Below are 25,049 nucleotides of genomic sequence, written 5' to 3'. Positions count from 1 at the left end.
AACACACTCGGAAAAGACACGGAACTCAATCGTGACGATGCAAGACGTGCACGCGCAGGACATGTGCGCCACCGACGCGAGATTCTCTCCAATTATCTCAGCTGATTGTGAAAGCCATATTCTCGGTACTGTTTAATCAAATTAACGCCCATACTTGGCCCATTCATGTTTAGATAACTCGTAAACATCTTGGAATACGGCGCTGAAAATAAAAAGTTCGTCCCCACATTAATCATAAGAAGTTGACGCTTCGTTGATGGGCCATACGGAATGAATACACTCAGAGTTTGTCTTGCGAAATTACAACCAAGATTCACTTCGATATTTCATCTGTTTCACGAGAAAATGTAGCATATTTAATGTATCATTCATGACGGCTAAAGGAAATATCGATACGATTGCAAATTGTAGCACAGAGAAATGACGGGTGTTTTTCAGCTCGATTAGTTAATTCTGTTCCCTTTCACACCGCAACAGTTATTTATACTAACTGTCTAAAGAGCCATGTAATTCCGCGAGTTTAAAGAGAATTTGACGTTCAATGTTTGGGGAACGCTGCTTGACTCTGGGTTAAAAGTCAGAGCGTCCCCCAATCTCGAGGAAGGGCCAGATCCCATTAAACCACCACCGTTCACATTTATGGTATTCTGCCACGGACAATATTCTTCATAACTGTTTTAATATGTTTTACGGAGGCGACGCTAATTGAACTGAATTTTAAAATTGAGAAAATCAAATCAAGGGATGGAAGTATTTCAAGCATTCAAATTCTCTTCCACTTTGTGCATTCATCATTCTAGAACTACTAAGCGATGTATGTGGTGGTGCAATTAATTAATGGTGCATTTGTATATCCTCAACGGGCTGTTTATAAATTGAAACTTATTATCTTGATGCACATATAGCAGAATTTCTGCTGGTACAGCAAATTGGAATATATTATGCATTGGTATGGGCGAATGTAAGTCGAATCCTATATGTCAACAATATGATACTCTTTGTTTGTCGTTTAACGCCACACTCAGCAATATTCCACCTATGACGGCGGTCTGTAAATAATCGAGTCTGGACCAGACAATCCAGTGATTGACATCATGAACATCGATCCACGCAATTGGGATACGATGACATTCATCAACCACGTCAGCGAGCCTGACCACCCGATCCCGTTAGTCGCCTCTAACGACAAGCATAGTCGCCTTTTACGGCAAGCATAGTCACCATTTACGGCAAGCATGATGACCTATTCTAACCCGGATCTTCACGGGTCTGATACTCTTTGGAGGAAGGTACAAGGAGAGAAAGCAGAGCTACCGGTGTGGAAGTAGTGTTCTTTTGAAAACACTTCCATCTGTGTTAGGGAGCAAATAACGACCCAGACACTATTGTATGGTTAGGTTATATATTAAAGAAAGCGTCATAGATAGCCATAGGCGTTGTAATTAAGTGCTGAGGGTCATCACTTGGGGGCTTTCCTCCTACATCCGGCTGACACGCCGTGAAATAACTGAAATAGTACCCATAGTGACGTGAACCCCGATCTCACCCAAACTCCCTTCAACGTTAAGGTGACACGCCGAAATAACTCAAATACCTTTCAAAGCGATGTTAAAGGGAGATTACGCAACGGCAAATTGGAAGTCATTGCACGTTTGAATCAAGTCTTTTGTTCGTTTGTTCCTTTGTTGCTTAACACCGCACTCAGCAATATTCCAGATATATGACGGCGGTCTGTAAATAATCGAGTCTGGACTAGACAATCCAGTGATTGACATCATGAACATCGATCCATGCAATTGGGACACGATGACATGCATCAAGCAAGTCAGTGAGCCTGACCACCCGATCCCGTCAGTCGCATCTTACGACAAGCATAGTCACCATTTACGGCAAGCATGGGTTGCTGAAGACCTATTCTACCCCGGATCTTCACGGGTGCAATAAAGGCTTTTAAAAAATCAAGTCTTTTAACAACTGCATTTGTTGTCTGATAACTCACAGTTTACGATATTTTATGAACCGAACAGGTTGAAATTACCCTCACTACTTAAAGACAATGACTCAAGACATTGATTATTACGTGGAGGCCTCAGCCGGAAATGAGCAACGGCGGAGCCAAGTCCCTTTAGATACAACTCACTCACTAATACATAGTTGTTGCTATGGTACATATTAGTCCGTATGCTATGGTTCAGTTGAATGTTTATGGTATAAAGGGATGTTCATTGGCACTGGTATGCTGAATTTTTGTCCAAATGCTGTGGTTGTGTTTCTGGAGTAAAATTACCCGTAAAGGTTTGTGTTTACTGAGACCGCCTCCGTGGTCTAGTGGTAGAGCGTCCGCCCGGATAGCGGAATGTCCGGGGTTCGATCCCCGACCGCGTCATACCAGAAGACGTTAAAAGATGGTACTTGTTGTTACCCTGTCTGGCGCTCGGCATTAAGGGGCTCAAACAAGGACTGGTCGGCTCGGAGTCAGTATACTGTGTCTGAGTATGTTAAACTGCGGCATGGTATCTCAGTGAGCTAGCACTATAAATCGGCATCAGTCCGGACTAGGACAAGCAGCCACACAAACACACACACGTACATGCACGTCGCTATATAAGTGCAATAATCTTGGACGCTATGTTAAACCCCATTTCACCTCACCCCACCTTGTGTTTACTGAATACCACACTGGTAATAATGTCCTCCAAAAGCATTTAAACATTGGACAAAATAACAGTTTGATGTTCAATATGAAATACTTCAATACACTTCTTGAATAAGTTGGTTTAAGATTAGGGTTCCTAGTATTTATGCATCCTACATTTAACATTTGCTAAACAATCAGAACCAGTCATACATGCTAAAAAAAGAAGAATATGTTAACTATCAGCGACAATAACCATTTCCATAATCAAAAGAAATCTCCGAAAGGAGTAGACTCCATTGTCCGTTTCCGAGGTATGATAATGAATAACTGTCAAATTGTAATGATACCAGATTCAAGTGTGTCCTACTGTCCTACCACAACATTGGCACCCGTCACAAACACATGCATTGGCAAGTCAATTGTTCACCTGAAAAAAACCCGCTTTTTGATAAAAGTCAAAATAGGGAATTACATCGGACATAACTTTGGTCACACATGAGTCAAATTTGGAAATGTCTTCCATATATCTACCATGAAACGTTTTGAAAACTTTATCTCAAAAGTTGTGAAATGTAGACACCAAAGGCTTGGCGTATTGCTTGACATAAAAGGAAAGTTGTCCTCCACTCTTGTGGATATTTGTATCACTTTGACTCGCATAAACATGTATCTAAATATGAAACAGATGAGTCTCTTTTATTTCTAGTTCATGTGGGTAAATCAGTGGAAAAGACAATTGGCTATTTGAAGGTTATTGAACTGTGTCAGATCATCGCTATACATGGAGTTTAAGATAAACTTATTTGGCAATGTTCCTTGTTTTGATATATGTTTCAACCAAATTGGATTTGTAAAATACGTTTTCCGAACACAGGGAAACATCATTTAAAACATGTAGGAATTCAATGGCTTTGATAAAGGCAAAACATGGATCACTAAAGAAGAACGTACAGTGATACATGGTCAAGGAAACCAGGAGCGATTGTTGCTCCGAACACTGTGAGCCGTCCATGTTTCTTTCAAAGATTTAATCGTGTTAAAAGGTAACGAGCCAATGTCTGCACCAGCTGATAACTTGAGAAACACACATGGACGGTTTAGACAATTGTGTCAATTCTACCGGAACTACTGGTGTTAGGAAAAACACAGAGAATATGGATGACTTCTAGAACGAGTTCTACAGATTTACACGATTCATGAAATACAAGTATTGGATCGGAAGAGTTACTGTATATCATTTTAATTTGAAACGAAAAAGTTCTTCGCTTAATGGTATGTGTCGTGGATCGTGAAGGTTTTTCTGGGAATGGTCTGGATATAAAGTAAGTATAAAGAACGCCATGAAACATTATCTAAATTGAAAATATGGCACTTAATGTAAACTATCAAGGGAAAAGTTAAGAGCAATACGTTTTCATAAAATATGAGTTCTGTCAAAGAGAACGTATAATATTATTGATGGGTTCTGGTGGAAAACGTCTGGTGGCGCTCTGCTGACCTTGAGAAGTCCTGGGAGTTTACTCTGGTACCAAGGGGATGAGTGCATGGTGCGGGGCTTTTCTATGTGTAACTCCTATGCGGAGAAAGGATTAAGGGCCAATTGGCATTGTACATATTGGGTCCGAAGAGGGTAATTTGTATACATGTAATTCATATCATTGTTGTGCCATTGTGATAGGTATTAGCATTTGAGGAAAACGGTCAATTGCTTTAAACCTTTCAAAACTATGTCTCGATTTCAAACTGATTGTAGGACTGTTTCATGCTGCGACAAGCTTACATTTATTATATTTTATTGTTCGAGAATGTTTGCGTGCAGTATGGCAGTAAGTGTAGTACGATCAAGTTGAGTTTTTTTCATGGACACCTCGTGGTTCTGATCTATGTGGAAACTACCGGACAAAAGGGAAAATACGCTATGTTTGATGGTGGCTCAAATGAAAGAAACAAGGAATGGTTATTCGATGGTGATGTATTTGACACGGGTATGGGTTATTCCTATGTATGTATTGTAAATTCCCCCTGATTAATAGACCGCCCCCGCTGTATAGTGTTTTTAGCGGTCGTTCGATCCCCGGCCACGTCAAAGAGACACTCAAAGATAGTACTTATTGTCACCCTGTCTGGTGCTCGGCAGTAAGGGGCTAAAACAAGGACTGGTCGGCTCGGAGTCAGTATACTGTGTCTGAGTGGTGTATTCATGTTAAAACTGCGGCATGGTATCTGAGTGGGCTAGCACTATAAACCGGCATTCGCCAGGAGTAGTACAAGCACACACACACACACACACACACACACACACACACACACACACACACACACACACACACACACGTGCATCTTAAACGCGACGTTAAACCCCATTTTATCTCACCTCAACTAAGATTAACATTACGATATATATTTTGAAGCCTCGTGCTCACAACGAACGAATCATGCTGGTAGTTTACAGAGCCCACATCATAGTGTGTGCGTACTTGATGAATGAGTCATTGATAATGAACGCCACTCACACACTGAAGAGCTTAACACAATTCCTAAAACAGTCTTTCTAAAATTATACAGGCGATTTGATAATTTATGTATAATCTCTCTATGCGACTGACCGTTAAAACGATTCCCATTAAACGAAGAAGATCATTGTATGTGAATCACATGAGACATATTCCTATATGATGTGTACATGTGCAAATAGCCAACCAATATATCAAGGGATATACATGTATGTGTTACAAGTGTGTCACAGGGCACTCATATAGAGTGAGTGAGTATAGCTTTACGCCGCTTTTAGCAATATTCCAGCAATATGACGGCGGGGGACACCATAAATTGGCTCCACACATTGTACCCAGGTCAGGAATCGAACCCAGGTCTTCGGCGTGATGGACCCGTGAAGATCCGGGGTGGAATAGGTCTTCAGCAACCCATGCTTGTCGTAAAAGGCGACTAACGGGATCGGGTGGTCAGGCTCGGTGACTTGGTTGATACATGTCATCGATCCCAATTGCGTGGATCGATGCTCATGATATTAATCACTGGTTTGTCTGGTCCAGACTCGATTATTTACAGACCGCCGTCATATAGCTGGAATACTGCTGAGTGCGGCGTTAAACAACAAACCAACCAACTAACCAACTTCCGCAAACGCTTTAACCACGAGGCTACCCTACCGCCCCCGACTCATAAAGATGTCCCAAGAAGAACACTACTTTGATCCATCTCAAACCATGCCATATTCCAGAGGTGTAAGTGGTCCATCATGGTTATAATTATCCTAACTGTAATGTTACAGATGTCAATGGTACGATTACTTCAGTGATAATCATTAAAATAACACTCTCAATATGAAATGGATACGTGTACTTTCCGTTTTTCTGAGAAGCAGGACTCGACCTAGGGTCTTTAGGTTGATTAAAGTTCGTGTAATCTCCTCGACAGTAGTGTTTATAAATATTGCTGGACAATAAAAGCAGGTATCAGTTGGCAGTAAAACTACACATTACAAATTAACAAAATAAAATGTCAGCTTGGGGCTTTATCCACGCTAGTAGGTCACGACCTCGTTCTGATTTTGCCACGCCTTCAATTCTGCCGTAAATCCTATCTAAACAGATCCACGTGACAAAGTCGTAACTTTGATGTCGTTAACGTGCTGACCAGACGGAGCTGTGAGATGACCAGCGGTACTCTCTGACTGCGACAGATTGACCAGTGTTGCCTTGCCATACACGGACAGCTGGACACTATAATTAATATTAACACATCCCTTGACCCGTACAATACAGCCCATTTCAAACTAATACGCTTTGAGTGTTTGATGTTTCAAAATCGTTAATCACCCTTCTGTAACGTTTCGACGGGTTTTCTCGCGAGATGTTGTCAGCGATAGCGTTATTAATACGACTGGCTAACGAGATTCTGATTTTTAAGATGCTTATGTTTGAGTTGATATTGAAGGCTGTCATCCAACGTCGAATCATTAAAGATAATTTATTAAGAACGTTCGAGACTTATAACACAATAAGACAGTTCGTGAATACGCCATAACAGTAAATGTCAAGAAAACACTTCAAGAGAATATTCGGACCATTGAGTATTCATGAAGGCTGCATTTAAGATCAAAATAATAATGTTGATAATAACTGATTTTGATGATGATGGGGCACCTTTGTCCTTTGTGCATGCAAATATTTCTTCTCTTTTTCTCCTATTATTTGAGAGCGATGACCGGATAAGATATCGGTTCTTAATTAAACGTATGTTGTCACCAAAACAAGAACGACCAGGTCGTTCCTTAAGAAGTGTACCTATCACACTTACCGTACATGTAAATCAGTGTTTTACAATGCATACTCGCTTATACCATGGCGTATTAAAGTAAATGATATTCCATTACCAAATGGACAAATACATTACACATTGAAACCTCGTTGTTTCAGAACCTTTAATTTCGGATACCCCGTGTTGTTGAGAATGTCTACTTGATTATAAGACATTAGTAGGTATCTCTGATTCGTTATTGTATCTCCGGATTTGTATCTCCGCATGATTTTATTAGAAACGGTAAGTCCGGATAAAGTTCTCACAGTATACTACATGGTCATATTAACCGTTATGTAAAAAAGCATGTGCAATGTATATAAATTCAGTTTCATGTTTGGTCATTAGGCACTGATGGTTTTACCGATCTGGTAAGCTGTCAAAACAGTACGATAAACACACTAATAATGCATATGTGATATACAACGTCAATTCCAGAGAATAGCCAGTCTCGATTATCGACCGAAACAGATTCCACTGGGCATAAAAGGCAAACTAACGGTGCAGATATATGAAGGGATGATTGAAAATAAGTGATGAAGGGATGATTGAAAATAAGTGATGACACCAGGTGTTCGCGGTAAGGGTAAATGACACTCCGTGTAAGGGTAAGTGAAACCCTGTTTATCTGGAAATTCCCAAATGATACCTGTCACGAACGCTTGTATACATACAAAGAACATTAACAATGATTAGTTAATCAGAAAAACACTTGATCTGAACAATATCATCTGGATTAACGTGGTTACACTGTCCACGGACGATGACAAGGACCGTGAATACGACAGGTTTCAGGACAATGGGATCAATGAACTAAATGTCCAGATTTTCCACAAGAACTAAACGTCTCCATCATACGAGCTGGTTCATCAAGACAGACGAGTACCACTCATGTGGAGTAGCCATTGCATGACGGATGTTAAGAGCAATTAACTCGCCAGAACGTCCACTGGTGTGGAAGTGACCACTACTTGACAGTGACCAAAGGACAGTAATTACCATGGTCATCGCAGCGATGACATCTGTTCAGATAAGACTTTACCCTCGTGATTCAACCAAAGTGTTGAGGTAGGAAGGTGTCAATAGCTATTTTGTTATTCCTCCATGAGATGTATCCCTTTACTCTTCGGTAAAGAGACCAAAAGCGAAAAACGTGTTCTTAAAGTTAAAAATAATTATATTTTATGCATTAGAAGTACATTTGGGTTATTGGTTTGATTAACTTGAGGACGGGGTAAAATATAAGCATATGTTTGTATGTACATGAGTACAAAAACATGTTTTCTTTATGGTTGCATCTGGTACAATTATGCGGACGTAGAATCGTGAGATTGGTTGTGTATGAAGAATCACACTTTTGTCCAATTGACAATTCAATTACGATAATACCCTATAATCACACCCTGAAACTGCATTTGGGGTCATGGTTAGCCCTGTCGTCTATGGCGCCGGAATACTCTGTACAGAGCGATATCGTTGCCTTTAAGTCACAACATAATGATTATCGCCTTATGTCGATATTCTGCTTGTCTCGAACTATGGAAATCTTCGAAAGTGTTCGATGATCTCCAGAACTTCGAGTAAACGAGGTGACTGTATTGAATAGATATATCCCATCAGAACAATATACCTGGTTTTGTTATATATGATGGACATTGGTTATATCGAACTATATGTTACACGACATATTTTTCGATGATCCCGAAGACTTCCAGTTAAATATATTTCGTTGTATTCAACTACACTTCTCCCAGCAGAACTAGACGCCTATAGCTCCATATATGGCATACTCCGCTTATCTCGATCTACATATATCACCACATATGTTCTATGGTCCAAGGGGGTTCGAAAATGCATATATGATTAACAAGGTACCAGTAAATTAGAATCAAACCGACTTGTATCTTAAATGCCATCTCTCTGACTAAGTGATGCCATAGCCCACCAGTGATCTGTTCGCTCATATAGGTGTCAGCCGTCAAGCTGGGTGTCTGTTTTCTGTCCAGTCTTGTTGCCGGACCACCATCTCGCAGATGGAAAAGTTCATATCATATGCCATACTGCCATAAAGCTGTAATATGCCTCTCGCTGATCTAATTGTCCCAAGACAATGCACAGAACGTAATGATGTGCGAGTGATTACTGGCGCTGCAGACTGAAAATGACATGCAATTGTAACAACGGTTCGTGTTGCTTCTCACGCTAGCGGACAAGCGCAGCAGGGGCCTGTGCGCGTAATCAAATTGCAAATTTCCATTCCTGAAAGGAAGGGAAGCATTTTAACCTTGTGGGATCCTAGCGTTTTTGTATGTCAGAAGTACAAAGGACATTCACATAAAATTTGACTTTTTGTGATTTATTTGCTTGGAAGAATTTATGAGTTTATCAAGGCTTGTATTTGTATATCTATGGCGAACATGGTATGGTTTGTGCATCACTTATTGTTTTAGCGTGTGCATATATCAACTTGAGGATTATTGCTGTGTCTGAGGGTTTTATTGACGTAAGAAGATCATACAGACCATCTTATATTGGTATAAGGACCATTGTGAGTTGGTTTATGTTTTGAGAGAAATGTTTGTTTCTGTTATTCAGTAAGATGATTATGCCCGTTCAGGGCGATGGTGATTTATTGCATAACTTTTATGGCTGTCTATTCTATGCATACAAAGCATATTATTTACTACAAGTGTTAGATATTGACTAGCTTACAATAATCATAATCATCAAAGTAAACAGTTATGTGTAAGAATAATATAAATATATATTAAAATGTGTATAAGAATAACATAAATATATTGATTATAATATGTTCATCTTACTTTAAATATTTTTCTTAGACATATTGTCCATAATGTAGTCATTCTCATGAACCTTTTTCGTAAAGATGCGTCAGTACTATCGTTTGTATCGACTTCTAGATGAACTGTTTTCACAGAAATTGTTTGTTGATATTGATGAGATGGACGAATTAAGGTTCATGTTATACCAAATCCAAATATAAATCGTTAGAATTTATTATCAATTCTACATACTGCTCAGATGGTTAACAGACAAGAACCGATAATTACCCACTGTGCCAAACCAGAAATCAGTTTCTAATCAAGTCAAATTGATTACTGCAAACCCAGACGAAATCAACACCGTCCTGCAAACGTAAGATTAAGACAGGATGGCCGACTCATCCTAGACTAATCCGGTTGCCACTAAAACCTGGCTGGGAGCAGATTGTGGAACGAACGCTACCGAGAGCCGACAGCTGGTCAGGTGGACAATTAGTATCCTCCACTGACCACAAATCTACATGGGCAGTTTCAGAGAGAATAGCCATTCAAGAGGATAATGAATAAAATCATTTGTTTAGGGAATTAACTACGTTTAGGGTACCCAATAGAGTTAAAGCTTTGATTAGCAGGCTCTGTGTTCACGACCCGTGTCCCAACCCGTCTCGGCGTTAGGAGTGGCTTGCCTCCAGATTTCATAGAACAGACGGTCCTGGAGAAGTCATTGTCTTGAGGCATCAAGACTGTGGGCAGTGAACACGAACCATCTGAATTGTCAACTGGTTGGCTTTTAATGACTGGAAAGGCGAAAACAACATGCATTGTTTAGCTGCTGTTCGCCCGGTTTGAAATTTGGCTCGGGGCAATGTTGGGAGGAACGGATGGGTGTTGTGTTACTTATTTAAAAGTTAGTAAAAGTTAATTCAGATGTAATTGGCGACTTTTCGCCTCTGTTGTGCACGGGAAACGGGTGACAGTTGGACTTTGTCAGAGATTGAAATGATTTGCCCCTGTGCCTGAGTCACTGATCAAATCGAGACGTATTCCTGAAGGGATTGTAATTTAACTTTTAGATCGCCCCGCATATGTGAATGTTTGTCGCACATTTGATGATCATTTGTCCTTTTTTGCATATTAATGTAATACTATCGCATGTTATTAGATTTAAATGTTTTGAACTGTGAATTTCCCATGATTCATTTTAATGAAGCAATTCGATATGATGACTGTCTTAATTTAGATATTATGAAATTAAAATTTAATTTTTTAAAATGAAAAGTATGAACATAATTATATTTAGGTAATGGCAAATCATATTATTTGTAACTGATATAATAACACAAAATCAAATAATATTATCCCATTTAAATGTTACGTAAATATGATTAAAATGTAATTTTAAAAACACTACTACAATCATTTTCTGTCAAAGTTTATTTACGAGTGTAATGCTCTGGAGCTATGAGTTCTTTCAACCGATTATAAGACAATGAATAAGAATGCCATCAATACCTAACATTTATGAATCATTAATCTTTAATTCAAAGTGAGCAAAGTTAACAACAAAATATCCATATCAGTTATATTGTCTATTGAATTTGATAACAACTGCTAATATTATAAAATGACGGTCAAAGAAACATAATTTAACTTCTTGAATTATGCAAATTGGGATGATATACTGTCAGCCATATTGTAAGAAGTAAATTGAAATATCACATATTCGCAATTGACAACATCTTTGAATAGAAAATCAAATCATTTTCTGTAATGACTTGCACCGAGTACCATTCTGACACTGCGACATTTCAGAAGTGTCAATTATGAGATATCATCGACTTTCATCAACGAAGAAAGCAACTGTGTCGATATGCCGGAAAATCTTAAGACGAATCTGACATATTTTACCTTCTCAAAGGAGCATTTGGCCTTTCTTTAAATTCAAGACAAGTCACACTAACTTGCTCGTTGTTGGTTTAATGTACCCAAAATTGCAACATCTAGGGGCGTAATTTCCAGGCCAACATATCATCTTCGAAACGCAAGGGTTTAATTAATTTTTCTGCCTTTTCTTCGCCTCCCTCTAACACAATAAGGATCTTGTTTATGCCCGTGAGTTCCGACACAAATATGTTTTAGGGGCACGTGCAACTCGAGCTCAGCGTCTGCTGTCAGTTGGCTTGTCGTTTAACTAATGCAATTTTTGTATCGAGTGTCTACATTGACTGAATCTAACACAGTTAGCACGGCGTTACATTAAGCAGTGCTTGCGAATTGGATCAAAGGTTTTGTTTGTTAAATAGTAAAGTGTCTTGAAATATGCGTGTTAATTGTGCTGGAATATGTTCAGTTGTTACAATGTAACATTTTTACAAATTAAATAACGGATTGTTCTGAACTTTTTGTAATTACATTAAAAGTAAAAAGTGACACTGTTTGCCCGTAAGAGGCATTTTTCAAGCTCTCTCCACGATTTTCTTGAGGATGTGGAGTGGTAGATTTTTATCAAAGATTGAAGTTCAGATGACGTCAATGTTTGTAAACTTTGTCAAATTTTCAGTTGCATTAAGACGATTGGTTTAAAATATATCTCGATACTGTTCGCAAACCCTTTTTTTCGTTTTTGCCTCGACATGTTGCGAAGCATTTTTTTTCATCGCTTCGCGATCAGATGACAGGTAATTAATTTTTTTCATAAGCTTTAGTCAGCTATTGTGTTATTGATAAGAATTGTGATTATACACCACACAGTGTTGCATACTTTCACCGACCGCCGTGGTGTGCGGGATAGAGCGTCTGCCCGGAGTGCGGGAGGTCGATGGTACGAGCATCTATAAAAAAAAATAGCTGCCTCATACCGAGAGACGTTAAGATTTGTTTGTGTGTTGTTTAACGCGGGTACTCAGCAATATTCTAGCTATATGACGGCGGAGTGTAAATAATCGAGTCTACTGATTGATATCATGAGCATCGATCCTCGCAATTGGGATACGATGTTATCAATCAAGTCAGCGAGCCTGACAACCCGATCCCGTTAGTCTCTTACGACAAGCAAAGTCGGCTTTTACGGCAAGCATGGGTTGCTGAAGACCTATTCTAACCCAGATCTTCACGGATGGAAAGACGTTAAGAATGGCACATACTGTAACCCTATCTGCTCTATACCCGTAAAGATCCGGGTTAGTATAGGTCTTCCAACAACCAATGCTTGTCGTAAGTAGCGACTAACGGGTGGTCAGGCTCACTGGATGATGCATGACATCGTGTCCCAATTGCGTGGAGCGATGCACATCATGTCAATCACTGGATTGTCTGGTCCAGACTGCATTATTTACTGACCGCGGTCATAAAGCAGGAATATTGCTGAGTGCGGCGCTAAACAAATAAAACAAACAAACTATCTGGCTCGAATGGGACATAAGAAGAACTGGCACACACACACACACACACACACACACACACACACACAGAGACCCGTGAAGATCCGGGGTAGAATAGGTCTTCAGCAACCCATGCTTGTCGTAAGAGGCGACTACCGGGATCGGGTGATCAGGCTCGATGATGCATGTCATCGATCCCTATTGCGTGGATCGATGTTCATGATGTAAATCACTGGATTGTCTGGTCCAGATTCGATTATTTACAGACCGCCGTCATATAGCTGGAATATTGCTGAGTGCGGCGTTAAACAACAAACCAAACCAAACCACACGCCCGTGAGTGAACTATAATTTTGAACGCGACGTTCAACCCCATTTCACCTCACCTTATGTTCTAGGGTGATACTGCATACTTCTGTATTTCGTATTAATAGAGTTTATGGTGATACGAAATATACCATAATCCGGTAACATTGCCATAAAATGTCCATGAAGTTTACACTGCGATTATACATGTGACGTACAATTAGAAGATAAATATAATGTTTTCGGTTGTTCTTGGCTGTTCAGTGCTTGGGTTTTTCATTAGAAACCAATGGCACAATCTGAATACCTATTAAAAAACGCAAGTCCGAAAAAGCATAATGGTTTTCACTTTGCAGAAAACTTATTGGTAATCTTCAATAGCATTCTCGTTCGACGTGTTTCAACTAAACCAAAATCGACACACACACACACATACTAACAATGTTTTCCGCGAATAGCTTCAAAATTGCTGGTGCGGCGTTAAGTAACAATCTCTCACCTATTAATGTAACAATGTCGATCTTCTGCAAGACATGATATGACGTGGCAAGCCGTGATACTCGACAAGCTGATCACTCACTCGACGATACCTCCCCGGACTTAATTCCCAATCTTCCATCATAAAGTCGACCTTGATAAAAGCAAAACGACACACAAAAGTGTTGATATTCAAATATGAAAAAAAGTGATGAAAGGTAAAAAACTGTCATCACACTTTACAATAAATTCCTGCCAGATGGATATTAGTGCTGAAAGTCAGTGAAGTATTGACTATGGAAAACGTGATAATAACCACCCATCTACGTACCCTGTTTCAATCTATAATTATAATATGCTCATGTCCATGTTACACAATGTGTGGACCCCTGAAGATCCGGGGTAGAATAGGTCTTCAGCAACCCATGCTTGCCGTAAAAGGTGACTATGCTTGTCGTAAAAGGCTACTAACGGGATCGGGTGGTCAGGCTCGCTGACTTGGTTGATGCATGTCATCGATCCCAATTGCGTGGATCGATGCTCATGATACTAATCACTGGATTAACCAACCAACCACAATGTGTGGTATTTTTTCTACAACATAACATCTTCCGATTATCCTTGAAAACAAATCAATTGTCGACAAGATTTAGGAAACAAAATGTTCACTGGACATATTAGACAGTCTGATAAATAATGCGTTATAATAAAAAAACCATGTATAGGCTTCTCGCACTACTACAATAACCCCGTTCTTCTGCAGGTGCGTGCTGTGTTGAAGAATCGCCAGAAGAAGAAGGCACTGACGACCCAGGGCTTCGAGTACAACGACGATCACTCACTCGACTCCCTGGCATCCTGCTCGGCACTGGAGAAGGTTAGTGTGGCCACAGACTCATTGAGTGCGCCCGTGTAGCAGGGTATTCTCACTGTGTAGCGTCCGTCCTTTAGACAGACGTACAGGGGATGATATTTCTTTTTAAAATACGGATACTCAAGATTGCGCGTATGTTCCCCGTATTGATTTATTGACGGAGTTTATTTCTGAACGTGTAGATGTCAGGGGTGGTTGTCCCTGCAGTATTGGCCGTATATTGCAGAATACTGGGGATGAAACTAACATATATTTGGTCTACTTTGAAATTATTTTATCAAATATGTGTATGGCTAGAAATGAAAGAAATAGCATATACATTAAAATGATCTCATACTTTTGCTTTTGTGGGTAGTCTTGCACAGATGAATTATGTCATTTGGTAATGTCACGAGCTTGGTAATTGGTCATAGCTCATCTTTATCAAGAGATAGGAATATAATTCATGAATAATTGTGCACATACAGTAATTTGACATATAGGATCTGTGCACATCTGAGCACTATGAAACACCATCCTGCGTTAACCTCATGTTTGAATAAAATAATTCATAAATCTTTTATCTTGATTAACCAATTATAATCTAAATAATCATAGACGTAGGTAAACTAAAACTGTTCTGAATAACAATTTTTGTAGAGAACAATTTGCCAAAGCTGTAATATCCGGATCTACGAGGTTTCATCGGACAATTCTGAATAACACGTCCAGATTAACAAGGTTTATTGTGCACACTCTTGTAAACAGAACTGCGGATTAACGATGTTTCATCGGACAGTTCTAAATAACACGACCAGATTAACAAGATTTATTAAGGACACTTTCAAGTAAACAGAACGGTTCGGATTAAAGTGGCTACATAGGACAATTCTATATAACACGTCCAGATTAAAGGGGTTGTTATGGACAATCTCATGTAAACCGTACTGTCCGGATTAAGAAGTTATCTGCTTCATTTATACAAGGGACAACTTATATTATCGGAATCTCACTAAGTCTTCTACTACTTAAGAGAGAAAAAACAACTTGAAAATGTCACATGCGATATGTACAAAGTAACAAATAAAGAAATAAAACATGACCGTTTCAACCTTCCGAAAATATCCTACTGAATTTAGAGGTTTGGCTGTCACTTTGATCCTAGGTGTGCCAGTTAAGCTATGAGTATATCCATGCATTGAAGGAAAAAATAAATTGAAAATATACAAATGTAATCTGGAGCCATTTTATAAAGGCTTCCCTGGCTGTGTGACATAAGATTGAGCGAAGCCATCGGGGCGTTTAGGGTTGATAGAACTGTCTACAGGACAAATCAATATGGGGCAAATATAACCCGGGACAGTTTTACAAGTAATAGACGTGTAGGCCTCATATAAGTTTCAGAATTATTTACTGTCTTGATTGGATGTGTCATATCCTTGTAAATGAACCGGAGAAACCCATACTGTAAATACGGTAATAAATGTCGGAGATATTTCACTCTTATACTACTCCCGACTGACGTTTTCCATTTCACGTGAATGTAAAAATGGAAATGTTTGGTAATGTATTTCGTCCAAATCGTAATGCATTTTACCATAACTGCCGTGCATTTGAACAAAAGTGTAATGTATTTCCACAAAATACATCTTGCCCAATCGGAAGGAACGCGCAATATCGTTTTTATGACACTGTTGAAATTGACATGATATAGCTCGTCACCCAATTCAGCCAAGTGAAAGGCAACGATGTGAAGAAATGATGGATCTTGCTTCCCTCTCATGCTAACGTAAATTACTTAGAGCTTCAACCTTGTTAATGTTGTCTAAATAAAGGGACGAAACTGTACATCACGAAGAGGCCAACAAGAGGCAAGCCGCTCCTTGAATTATGAAAGCAATTACAAACTTCATAGCAATAACAAGATGATAAGGAATAAGCCGTTTCTCATGTTCCGACTTATCATTCGACATCGCAACTTGTGGCTATTTATTATTCCATATTGCCAATGAATATAATGTCTGATAGAGTCAGTTTAATTATTTAGCTTCTAATATCGCGGAGGAAATTTGTATTAATGCAATTGGGCGCAGGGAACATTTTTCCGACAGGGGTCAAAATCTTTGGCACGCCAGGCTCATCGATTGCATTAAATTAGGGAAGGAATCGGACAAATAAAGTAGTTGGCGAAGTTTATGTCAGTTCTACACCGTTGGCTATGTCAAATAAATCTGTATCAACGGCTTTGTGGTAGTAAAGTGTCATTCATCAGGCTCTAGCTGGGCGAAATATGCTCTAAAGTAAACGAAGTATCTGCTGGAAAATCGACTGGGCGCCGAAGATGATGAATCCATCTCGTTCTGTCCGTTGTCCTTCTTGATGCCTCTCCAGCGGCAGACATCCGTTGACACCATGACAAACACTTCCTAGAAATAATCTTCCTTCCTCTTCAAACGATCCCTTTGCTGAGAGTAGGGTGTGATTTCTAATTCCCCGATGCAGGGGATTGTATGACTATCTCGACAATATTGAATACGCATATGCCCGGATAGGATGATAAATTGGTTCCGAGACACGACCCCTTTTAGGGGGCCTTGGAGTTTACCTTGTACAAATACCAGGGCTCTGCCTCTAGATTTTCGCTCGTCGGGTCTGGCTTTGTATGATCGGTCGTTTAATCTTTATTTCCTTCTGACAAGTTTCATCTGCGAGGGGATCCTCTGCGAAGTCTGGGTGATAAATCTTCCTTCCTTGCCAGTGATTTACTGTAAGAACGGACCTCAGTGTTCAGGTTGGGTTAGCTTCAGTTGACAGGAACAACTGGACAAATTGAGATCATTTGGGCAGAATAGAGTTCACTTGATTGGAAGCAAGTACAGGGATTTATGGCAGACGGTAGTTACAGGAATATGAGTTTTGATTTAATTAATTTTAATATAACATGAAAATAGCCACAACTATATGGATGGGTTTGGATAAGGTGACTGAACATAGCAGACATTCAGTACCAGTGACATTGTGAAAAATGTGTAATTATCTTGGATGGCAATTAGAAATATGTTTGTGAAAGTGTGTAGGAATGGCGCCTAGAAGAGATGTTTTAGTCTCTGTGTTTGCATTCGTCTGTTTCCAGACTGTAATCTCCGTCGTCAAGGCATTCATTAAAACCTGACAAATTAAATGCAATGGGACGTTACTGTGTGTTTTTATAGTGATTCGGAATCGGACAGTCGACTCTGCTTTTAGCAAATATTTATTATGAATATGGAAAGGGTTTTGTTGCTTTTGGTCATGGAAACATGACCACTATTCAAATCAAATATAAACTACTCACACTGTTACTGTATCTTTAGTTAAAATTGTATTCGTGATTCAACATCGTGTCTATACTGGTAGCTATGCTTAATGCTATTTATCAACTCTCTGTTACTATTATATTTGTACATCGATGATGGTCGGTAAGAAATGCATTTTTTTCAGTGACCCATTCATGTGATTTACACCCATGTATATTCCTTACAAAAGAATCTGTTACGGAGACATGTTTTTGTTCAAGCAAACATGCAGGGGTTTACTTGCCTTTTTTTCACACAAATGTCATGAATTGTTGGGGTCGACCCCAATAATAGTATCGGCCTGGTAATGGGAATCACAACATTATTATTGCAATTCAGAGCAAACTGTCTCATATTTCAGTGTATATTGTCGGGATCGGGTGGTCAGGCTCGCTGATTTGGTTGATGCATGTCATCGATCCCAATTGCGTGGATCGATGCTCATGATGTCAATCACTGGATTGTCTGGTCCAGACTCGATTATTTACAGACCGCCGTCATATAGCTGGAATAGTGCTGAGTGCGGCGTTAAACAACAAACAAACAAACAAACAAACGGTATATATTGTTTCTGTGTTCTTCAGGAAGCTTGTGTGGAAGCGGTGCCCCTTGATCCGAAGCCTGTGAGGAGAAGAGAATTGATACAGCGGAAGCAGAAAAGTCACATCGAGGCAAGCAGTGACGAGGGATCAGATTGTGAAATGATCACTTCCGTTTAAACATGGCTACAAACAGTATCGTCCCCCAAAGCATCCAGGATGCAACAAATTGTTTAATAAAGTGGAATATATATTCGAGATCCCGCAACACTTAAATAAATTTCAACGAAATGTCCGTTTTATGGAAACATGTGACAATGTGACGACAGGATTGGCAAAGATGTTTACCTTTTCCACGAAACTGGATGATCTTCGACAAAAATAAGTTCAAAAAGGATTTTCATCAATCAGCATAATCCTGATGTTCCTAAATATGAAGTCATGTGGAGCGTTGTTGATGAGACAACCGGGAACCATCGTTGCTTATTAGAATAGACATTCCATCGGAAGATATTGAGCAGAGCTGTATGCATGTGTACATCATGGATTTGAACATCCAGTCAAACAGAAGCGTAATTGTGACAACTGGCAAATGTGTATTATGTATTCATTGATTATATCCCTACCAACAGTACTGCCATTCACACACCGTCTAATACAGACTCGTTATAGATACTGTATATTTCTAATAGTAAATGCATTTAGATGGTTAGACTAAAAGTTAACGTATTGTTAAGGAATTCTATTTCAGTCTTCATCTGATTGCGTGAATATTGATATATACACCTGTCAAAAATGTTTACACCGCTTGCTATATATTTCCGTATATAATGGTAGTTTTTTTTATAAATCATAACCTTTCCTTACTGTTCTGACAAAACACACGTAATTTTGTTAAACAAGTAAGCTGCCCATATTGAAATATAGAAACCGAAATCGGTTATCGAATTACAAGTTTTGTAACTGCTTCACGACGGTAGTTATTTGGCTCCCCTTTCAACTGGTTCCTCTGATTCCTCATATCAATTGATATGACCCAGTACTTGCGATCATCTGGAGGAACACACAGTATTCTTGTGCCAACTGTGCAAGGGGTGTCGGTGGCATCATAGACACATATTAGAATGAGATCGATGACGTGTACATATTTCCACCAAGGGATGCATGGAGGTTCAGGATACATGAACATGAACATGTTGAAGCGGCGATGCTTAACCTTTCCCTAGGTTGACATTAGCCTTCTATCTGGCCAGTTTGACCATCATCCAGTAAATGTTTGAAAAGCAGTACTAAAGCTTTTTTTATATGCCATCTCCTGTTTTTATCAACATACGCCTAATTGGAGTCTAAGACCATGCTGTCTTCCCATAGTTGGTACAGTATGCTGGGAAATATTCATTGTGAATAATTCTATCAATTTCTACCGCAAGGTTAAATGTTATTGTGTCTAAAAAAGAAGGCAACTGAACCTATTTGACAGGACTAGATACATGGATACAAAACAATCCAAATGTGTGCAGCTGTGTACGTATCATGCTGTCTACCTATAGTTGATACAGTATGCTGGGCAATATTCATTGTGAATAATTCTATCAATTTCTACCCCAAGGTTAAATGTTATTGTGTCTAAAAAAGAAGGTAACTGAACCTATTTGACAGGACTAGATACATGGATAAAAAAAACAATCCAAATGTGTGCAGCTGTGTACGTATCATTTAAGTGCGTGTTCGTATATAACATCATAAAATGCGAATGAAACGCACGACTACGGCTGGACTAAATTATTTGAATATTGTGAGAGATATAATATCTGCAGCATATATGACTTTCCTTGCATGGAAATTTCATTCGAACTAATATTGAATGGTTTTGTTGAAAGATATGGGAACAAATACATAAAAAATGATACTTTCATGATTTTTTTGGGTTCGTTTGCTTTGTGCAAGAACTTAAACAGCAATTCGAGGTAGGTTCTTGGAGTCCAATATTGCCGAGTGCGTTGTTAAACAACAAACAAACAAATCTTGGAGTTTACTTCAAAGCTATCAGTATTGCATAATCATTGAGAATGATTTAGACGCAACAAGATGTATATATGGACACGAACGTCTTATAATACAAATAAAACTTGATACTTGGGAGTTCTATATTATAGTTGAAATGCTTTATCCGTGCCCTACATTAATGGTAGGTTACTGTATAGTGCAAGCCAACCAATGTACCTTGCAATAATGTGTATTGGCTATGAATGAAGGTATATATTTATTTGATATGTTACCCATTTGAGCGTTTCCGCAGATGCCACGTCTATTTACGTCTATTGCACAGCTTCCTTGCTTCCTTTATGTGTATATGAACTATTCTAATTATAAGTCTTACTTAATGTGAGTGTGAGATATTAATATATGATTCCAAGCATATTTGCGCGTTTGTATATATACATGTTCTTGTAATGCTGAGATATATGTGTGACGTTTGTGTTGACAATTTGTATATGTTTTGTCATAGAATATGTTATAGCAATGTTACTTGTTTGATACAGTTTATATATACTGTTGTTTATACTATTGTATATTATTTGCTATGATCAAACCAAAAATCAAACGGTTTTGTTTGTACTGTGATAGTAATTCATTAAGCCATTTTGTTACAAACAAAGGCACAAGGCCATACATGCTTCCTTCGTATGCATTATGGTGGTTAGACGTATGGAATTACAGTATGTATCGCAATGTGTTTATGAGTTTGATTGAGAACTTTGAAAGGAAATGCGAAATACTTACCGCAATACGTATTATACTCAATACATCTTTAGGATAAAATATAAGCTTCAACGATGTAATAAGCAATTGACAGATTGATTGGTATCATATGTTATAAGTTGTCAGGATTTGTTATATAAAGTCAGTCCTGATCATCCTCCGAAACAGATTACATTGGTCGTTAAAGCAATAATACCTTATTCGACGTAATAAGCGCCCCGCTCTAATAAGCGCCCACGGCGATATTTGCTAATATATTGGCTAGTGAACAATCCCAAGTAGCACCCCTTCCGATTGATCAATGTACACAACACTTGTTTATTCGCGTATAATACGCACTCGTTTGTTGTATGCAGCCTAAATTATGGGCAATTAAATTCTGGAAAAATGTATCTCTCGTATGTAAACATTTCAGGCTGTCAGCATAAAGCACAAAATTTATCTTTCAACACTGTTTTGTTTTCACCAAGATAATATTCTAATAAGAACCCCCTATTTCTAATTTTGAGAGCGCCCTAGGCGCTTATTTCGTCGACTACGGTAGTGGTGAACATTATGGATCAGTGATGACACCAGCACATAACTTAACAGTGACTCGTGTCAAGCATGTGGACCAATATACATTAATGTCAGTCAAACACACCACAACAACTTCATGACAACATTGATTTCCAAATCCTTTTCTCAAACGAATTGTGATTATTACGAGATGATCGTATAATATATCTGTGAAGATGCTAGAGAGCTTTCACGGTTTTACCGGGAACATTCATGAGAACTTGGACAGTGTTTCCAGGAATATGCTTGTTAGCCTTGTCGATATTACCGGGAACATGCCGGAAAACGTTGACGGTGTTACTGGCAATATGTTTGATATGTTTATCGGTGTTACCGGGAACCTTCAGAGCTTTGACGGTGTTACTGGGAACATCCTTCAGAGCTTTGACGGTGTTACTGGGAACATTCTTGATTGCTTTGTCGGTGTTACCGGGAACATTCTTGATTGCTTTGTCGGTGTTACCGGGAACATGCTTGATAGCTTTGACGGTGTTACCGGGAACATTCTTGATTGCTTTGACGGTGTTACGGGAATGTGCTTCAGAGCTTTGACGGTGTTACCGGGAACATCCTTCAGAGCTTTGACGGTGTTACTGGGAACATCCTTCAGAGCTTTGACGGTGTTACTGGGAACATTCTTGATTGCTTTGTCGGTGTTACCGGGAACATTCTTGATTGCTTTGTCGGTGTTACCGGGAACATTCTTGATTGCTTTGTCGGTGTTACCGGGAACATTCTTGATTGCTTTGTCGGTGTTACCGGGAACATTCTTGATTGCTTTGTCGGTGTTACCGGGAACATGCTTGATAGCTTTGACGGTGTTACCGGGAACATTCTTGATTGATTTGACGGTGTTACGGGAATGTGCTTCAGAGCTTTGACAGTGTTACGGGAACATGCTTCAGAGCTTTGACAGTGTTACGGGAACATGCTTCAGAGCTTTGTCGGTGTTACCGGGAACATTCTTGATTGCTTTGTCGGTGTTACCGGGAACATGCTTGATATCTTTGACGGTGTTACGGGAATGTGCTTCATAGCTTTGACAGTGTTACTGGGAACATGCTTCAGAGCTTTGTCGGTGTTACCGGGAACATTCTTGATTGCTTTGTCGGTATTACCGGGAACATTCTTGATTGCTTTGTCGGTGTTACCGGGAACATGCTTGATAGCTTTGTCGGTGTTACCGGGAACATGCTTGATAGCTTTGACGGTGTTACGGGAACATGCTTCAGAGCTTTGACAGTGTTACGGGAACATGCTTCAGAGCTTAGACGGTGTTACGGGAACATGCTTTATAGCTTTGACAGTGTTACGGGAACATGCTTCAGAGCTTTGACGGAAGCATGCCCGAGAGTTCTGACATTGTAGGTTACAATAAGTTTGTTGCCTGTTACTTTGGACTAAACACAGAGATACTCATCTAGACATTACTAAGGCTTACAAAATTAAAGCAAAAATCGAGCAGCAAGAACTGTTTACTTCAAGTACGGGAGACTGTATTTTATTGTGTATGCCTGTTGCATTCTGCCTGTGTGTTCCCCATAGAGTTTGTTTCTATTTGTTTCTCTGTTATCTACTTAAACTGTGTAAATCCTCGACAGATCACCCTAGTGTTGTACGAACAACTTACCTAGACCTTACATGTACGAACACCGTGTACCTACAGTAAACGCTGTGGGGTTGTAGCTGAGTGTATTGTTCCCTTCCGTGCATATGTACCCGCGTGGTCTGCAACTGCACATCATGGTAGACAATTATGCTCAATGGTTGTGATGAATTTACAATAAAATACACAACGGAAAGCGGTCTGTGTTTTGTGTTCAATGACGTTGTTCAACAGTGGGTAGACACTGAGCGTATTGATTTTGCATATTGGTCAGTGGTGAGTGACACATTTGAAGTGATGCATCATCATGAAATAAACAAAGCAATATTACTATTTAAGCGTTTTATATATTTTTTATATGAGCGGTAAATGAGTTATTCTATGTTGGGATTTTGTTATGTTGCAATTGTGGTAACGGTGTCGTGCAAAAGTATGGTGTGAGATTATTCTGTTGGTACTCATCATGTTATAATGGATTTAGAGGGCCTTGCAAAAGAATGGTATGAACTAATTCTGTGTGGGATTTTTTTATGCTACGAATGTGATAGCTGCTTCATGCAAACTGATTGTGTGAGCTCTTTCTGTTGGGTTTTATTAATGATATACTACAAGGGTGAAATAACGACATGCAACTAATAATATGAAGTGTTTATCAGACGTTTACCGTCATGTAATGGGTATAGTCACAATGTGAAATGAAAGTTTTCTTGTGGGTTTTCGTTGTCGTATAGTGGCGTTTTATGCATCCTGCAAAAGAATGGTCCAGAGCCTGGAACTCATAACCAGTTTTGATCTAGATATCGTAATTTGTGATTTGTGTCAAACTGACCCATTGTACGTGTGTACTTATGATAGTCATTAATTGCTAGATTGATATGTAACATAAACTGTGCGTTTACATTTACACAACATAGCATTTAAGTTGCTTGAATCAGGCTGCGACTGCCAATTGGCCGGAGCCAAGTCTCCCTTTAAATAATTCATGTTGGGGTTTATATAATTCATTGAGATTCAAACGTCAACGCCAGAGAATTATCAGTCGCGATTATCTGCCCAAAGTGATTCATAGTAGTGAAAATTATATGAATGGATCCCTGAAATCACTGATGACACCACACCATCCACTCACATAATTGTCGTAAAAAGTAAGCGTTTATTACCTAACGCCGTACCCAGCAATACTCCTGCTGTATGACGTCCGAATATAAACAATCGGGTCTACGTTAGTGTCACACGTGTACTTGTTCACCCTATTGTGATTGAATGAAAATGTTTATAACCAAGAGATTAACAATATATATAAGTCTGCATAAACCAATTACCAATTAAGTAACGTTCAAGCCTTTTAGATTTATTTCACCAACATACACATTTAACGTTACACGTTTGAAAATGATGTTAATTGAATAGGGTCGATGTTTAAGAGATAATCCCGTCTCAAGTGATAATGCAGTTGGCCACTTTCAAATATTACCTCCAACTCATCTAGCG

General features: G+C 39.1%; 1 protein-coding gene across 1 annotated transcript in view; it reads left to right on the top strand.

The window, feature by feature from the left end:
• LOC124137231 (cadherin EGF LAG seven-pass G-type receptor 1-like) overlaps window positions 1-23,757 on the top strand; it is a 137,861-nt gene extending 114,104 nt beyond the window's left edge. Inside the window, exons 25-26 of the mRNA XM_046503448.2 lie at window positions 14,668-14,781; window positions 18,677-23,757. Coding sequence (XP_046359404.1) covers window positions 14,668-14,781; window positions 18,677-18,811 — 249 coding nt within the window. The 3' untranslated portion in view covers window positions 18,812-23,757. The remainder of the gene's footprint in view (window positions 1-14,667; window positions 14,782-18,676) is intronic.
• Window positions 23,758-25,049: the final 1,292 nt, after the last annotated feature.

This window comes from Haliotis rufescens, unplaced genomic scaffold (genome assembly GCF_023055435.1).
Source record: "Haliotis rufescens isolate VD_foot unplaced genomic scaffold, xgHalRufe1.0.p SCAF_11, whole genome shotgun sequence".
Taxonomy (NCBI): Eukaryota; Metazoa; Mollusca; class Gastropoda; order Lepetellida; family Haliotidae; genus Haliotis; species Haliotis rufescens.
The sequence above is the reverse complement of the archived record's forward strand: the minus strand, read 5'-3'. Positions and strand labels throughout refer to the sequence as shown.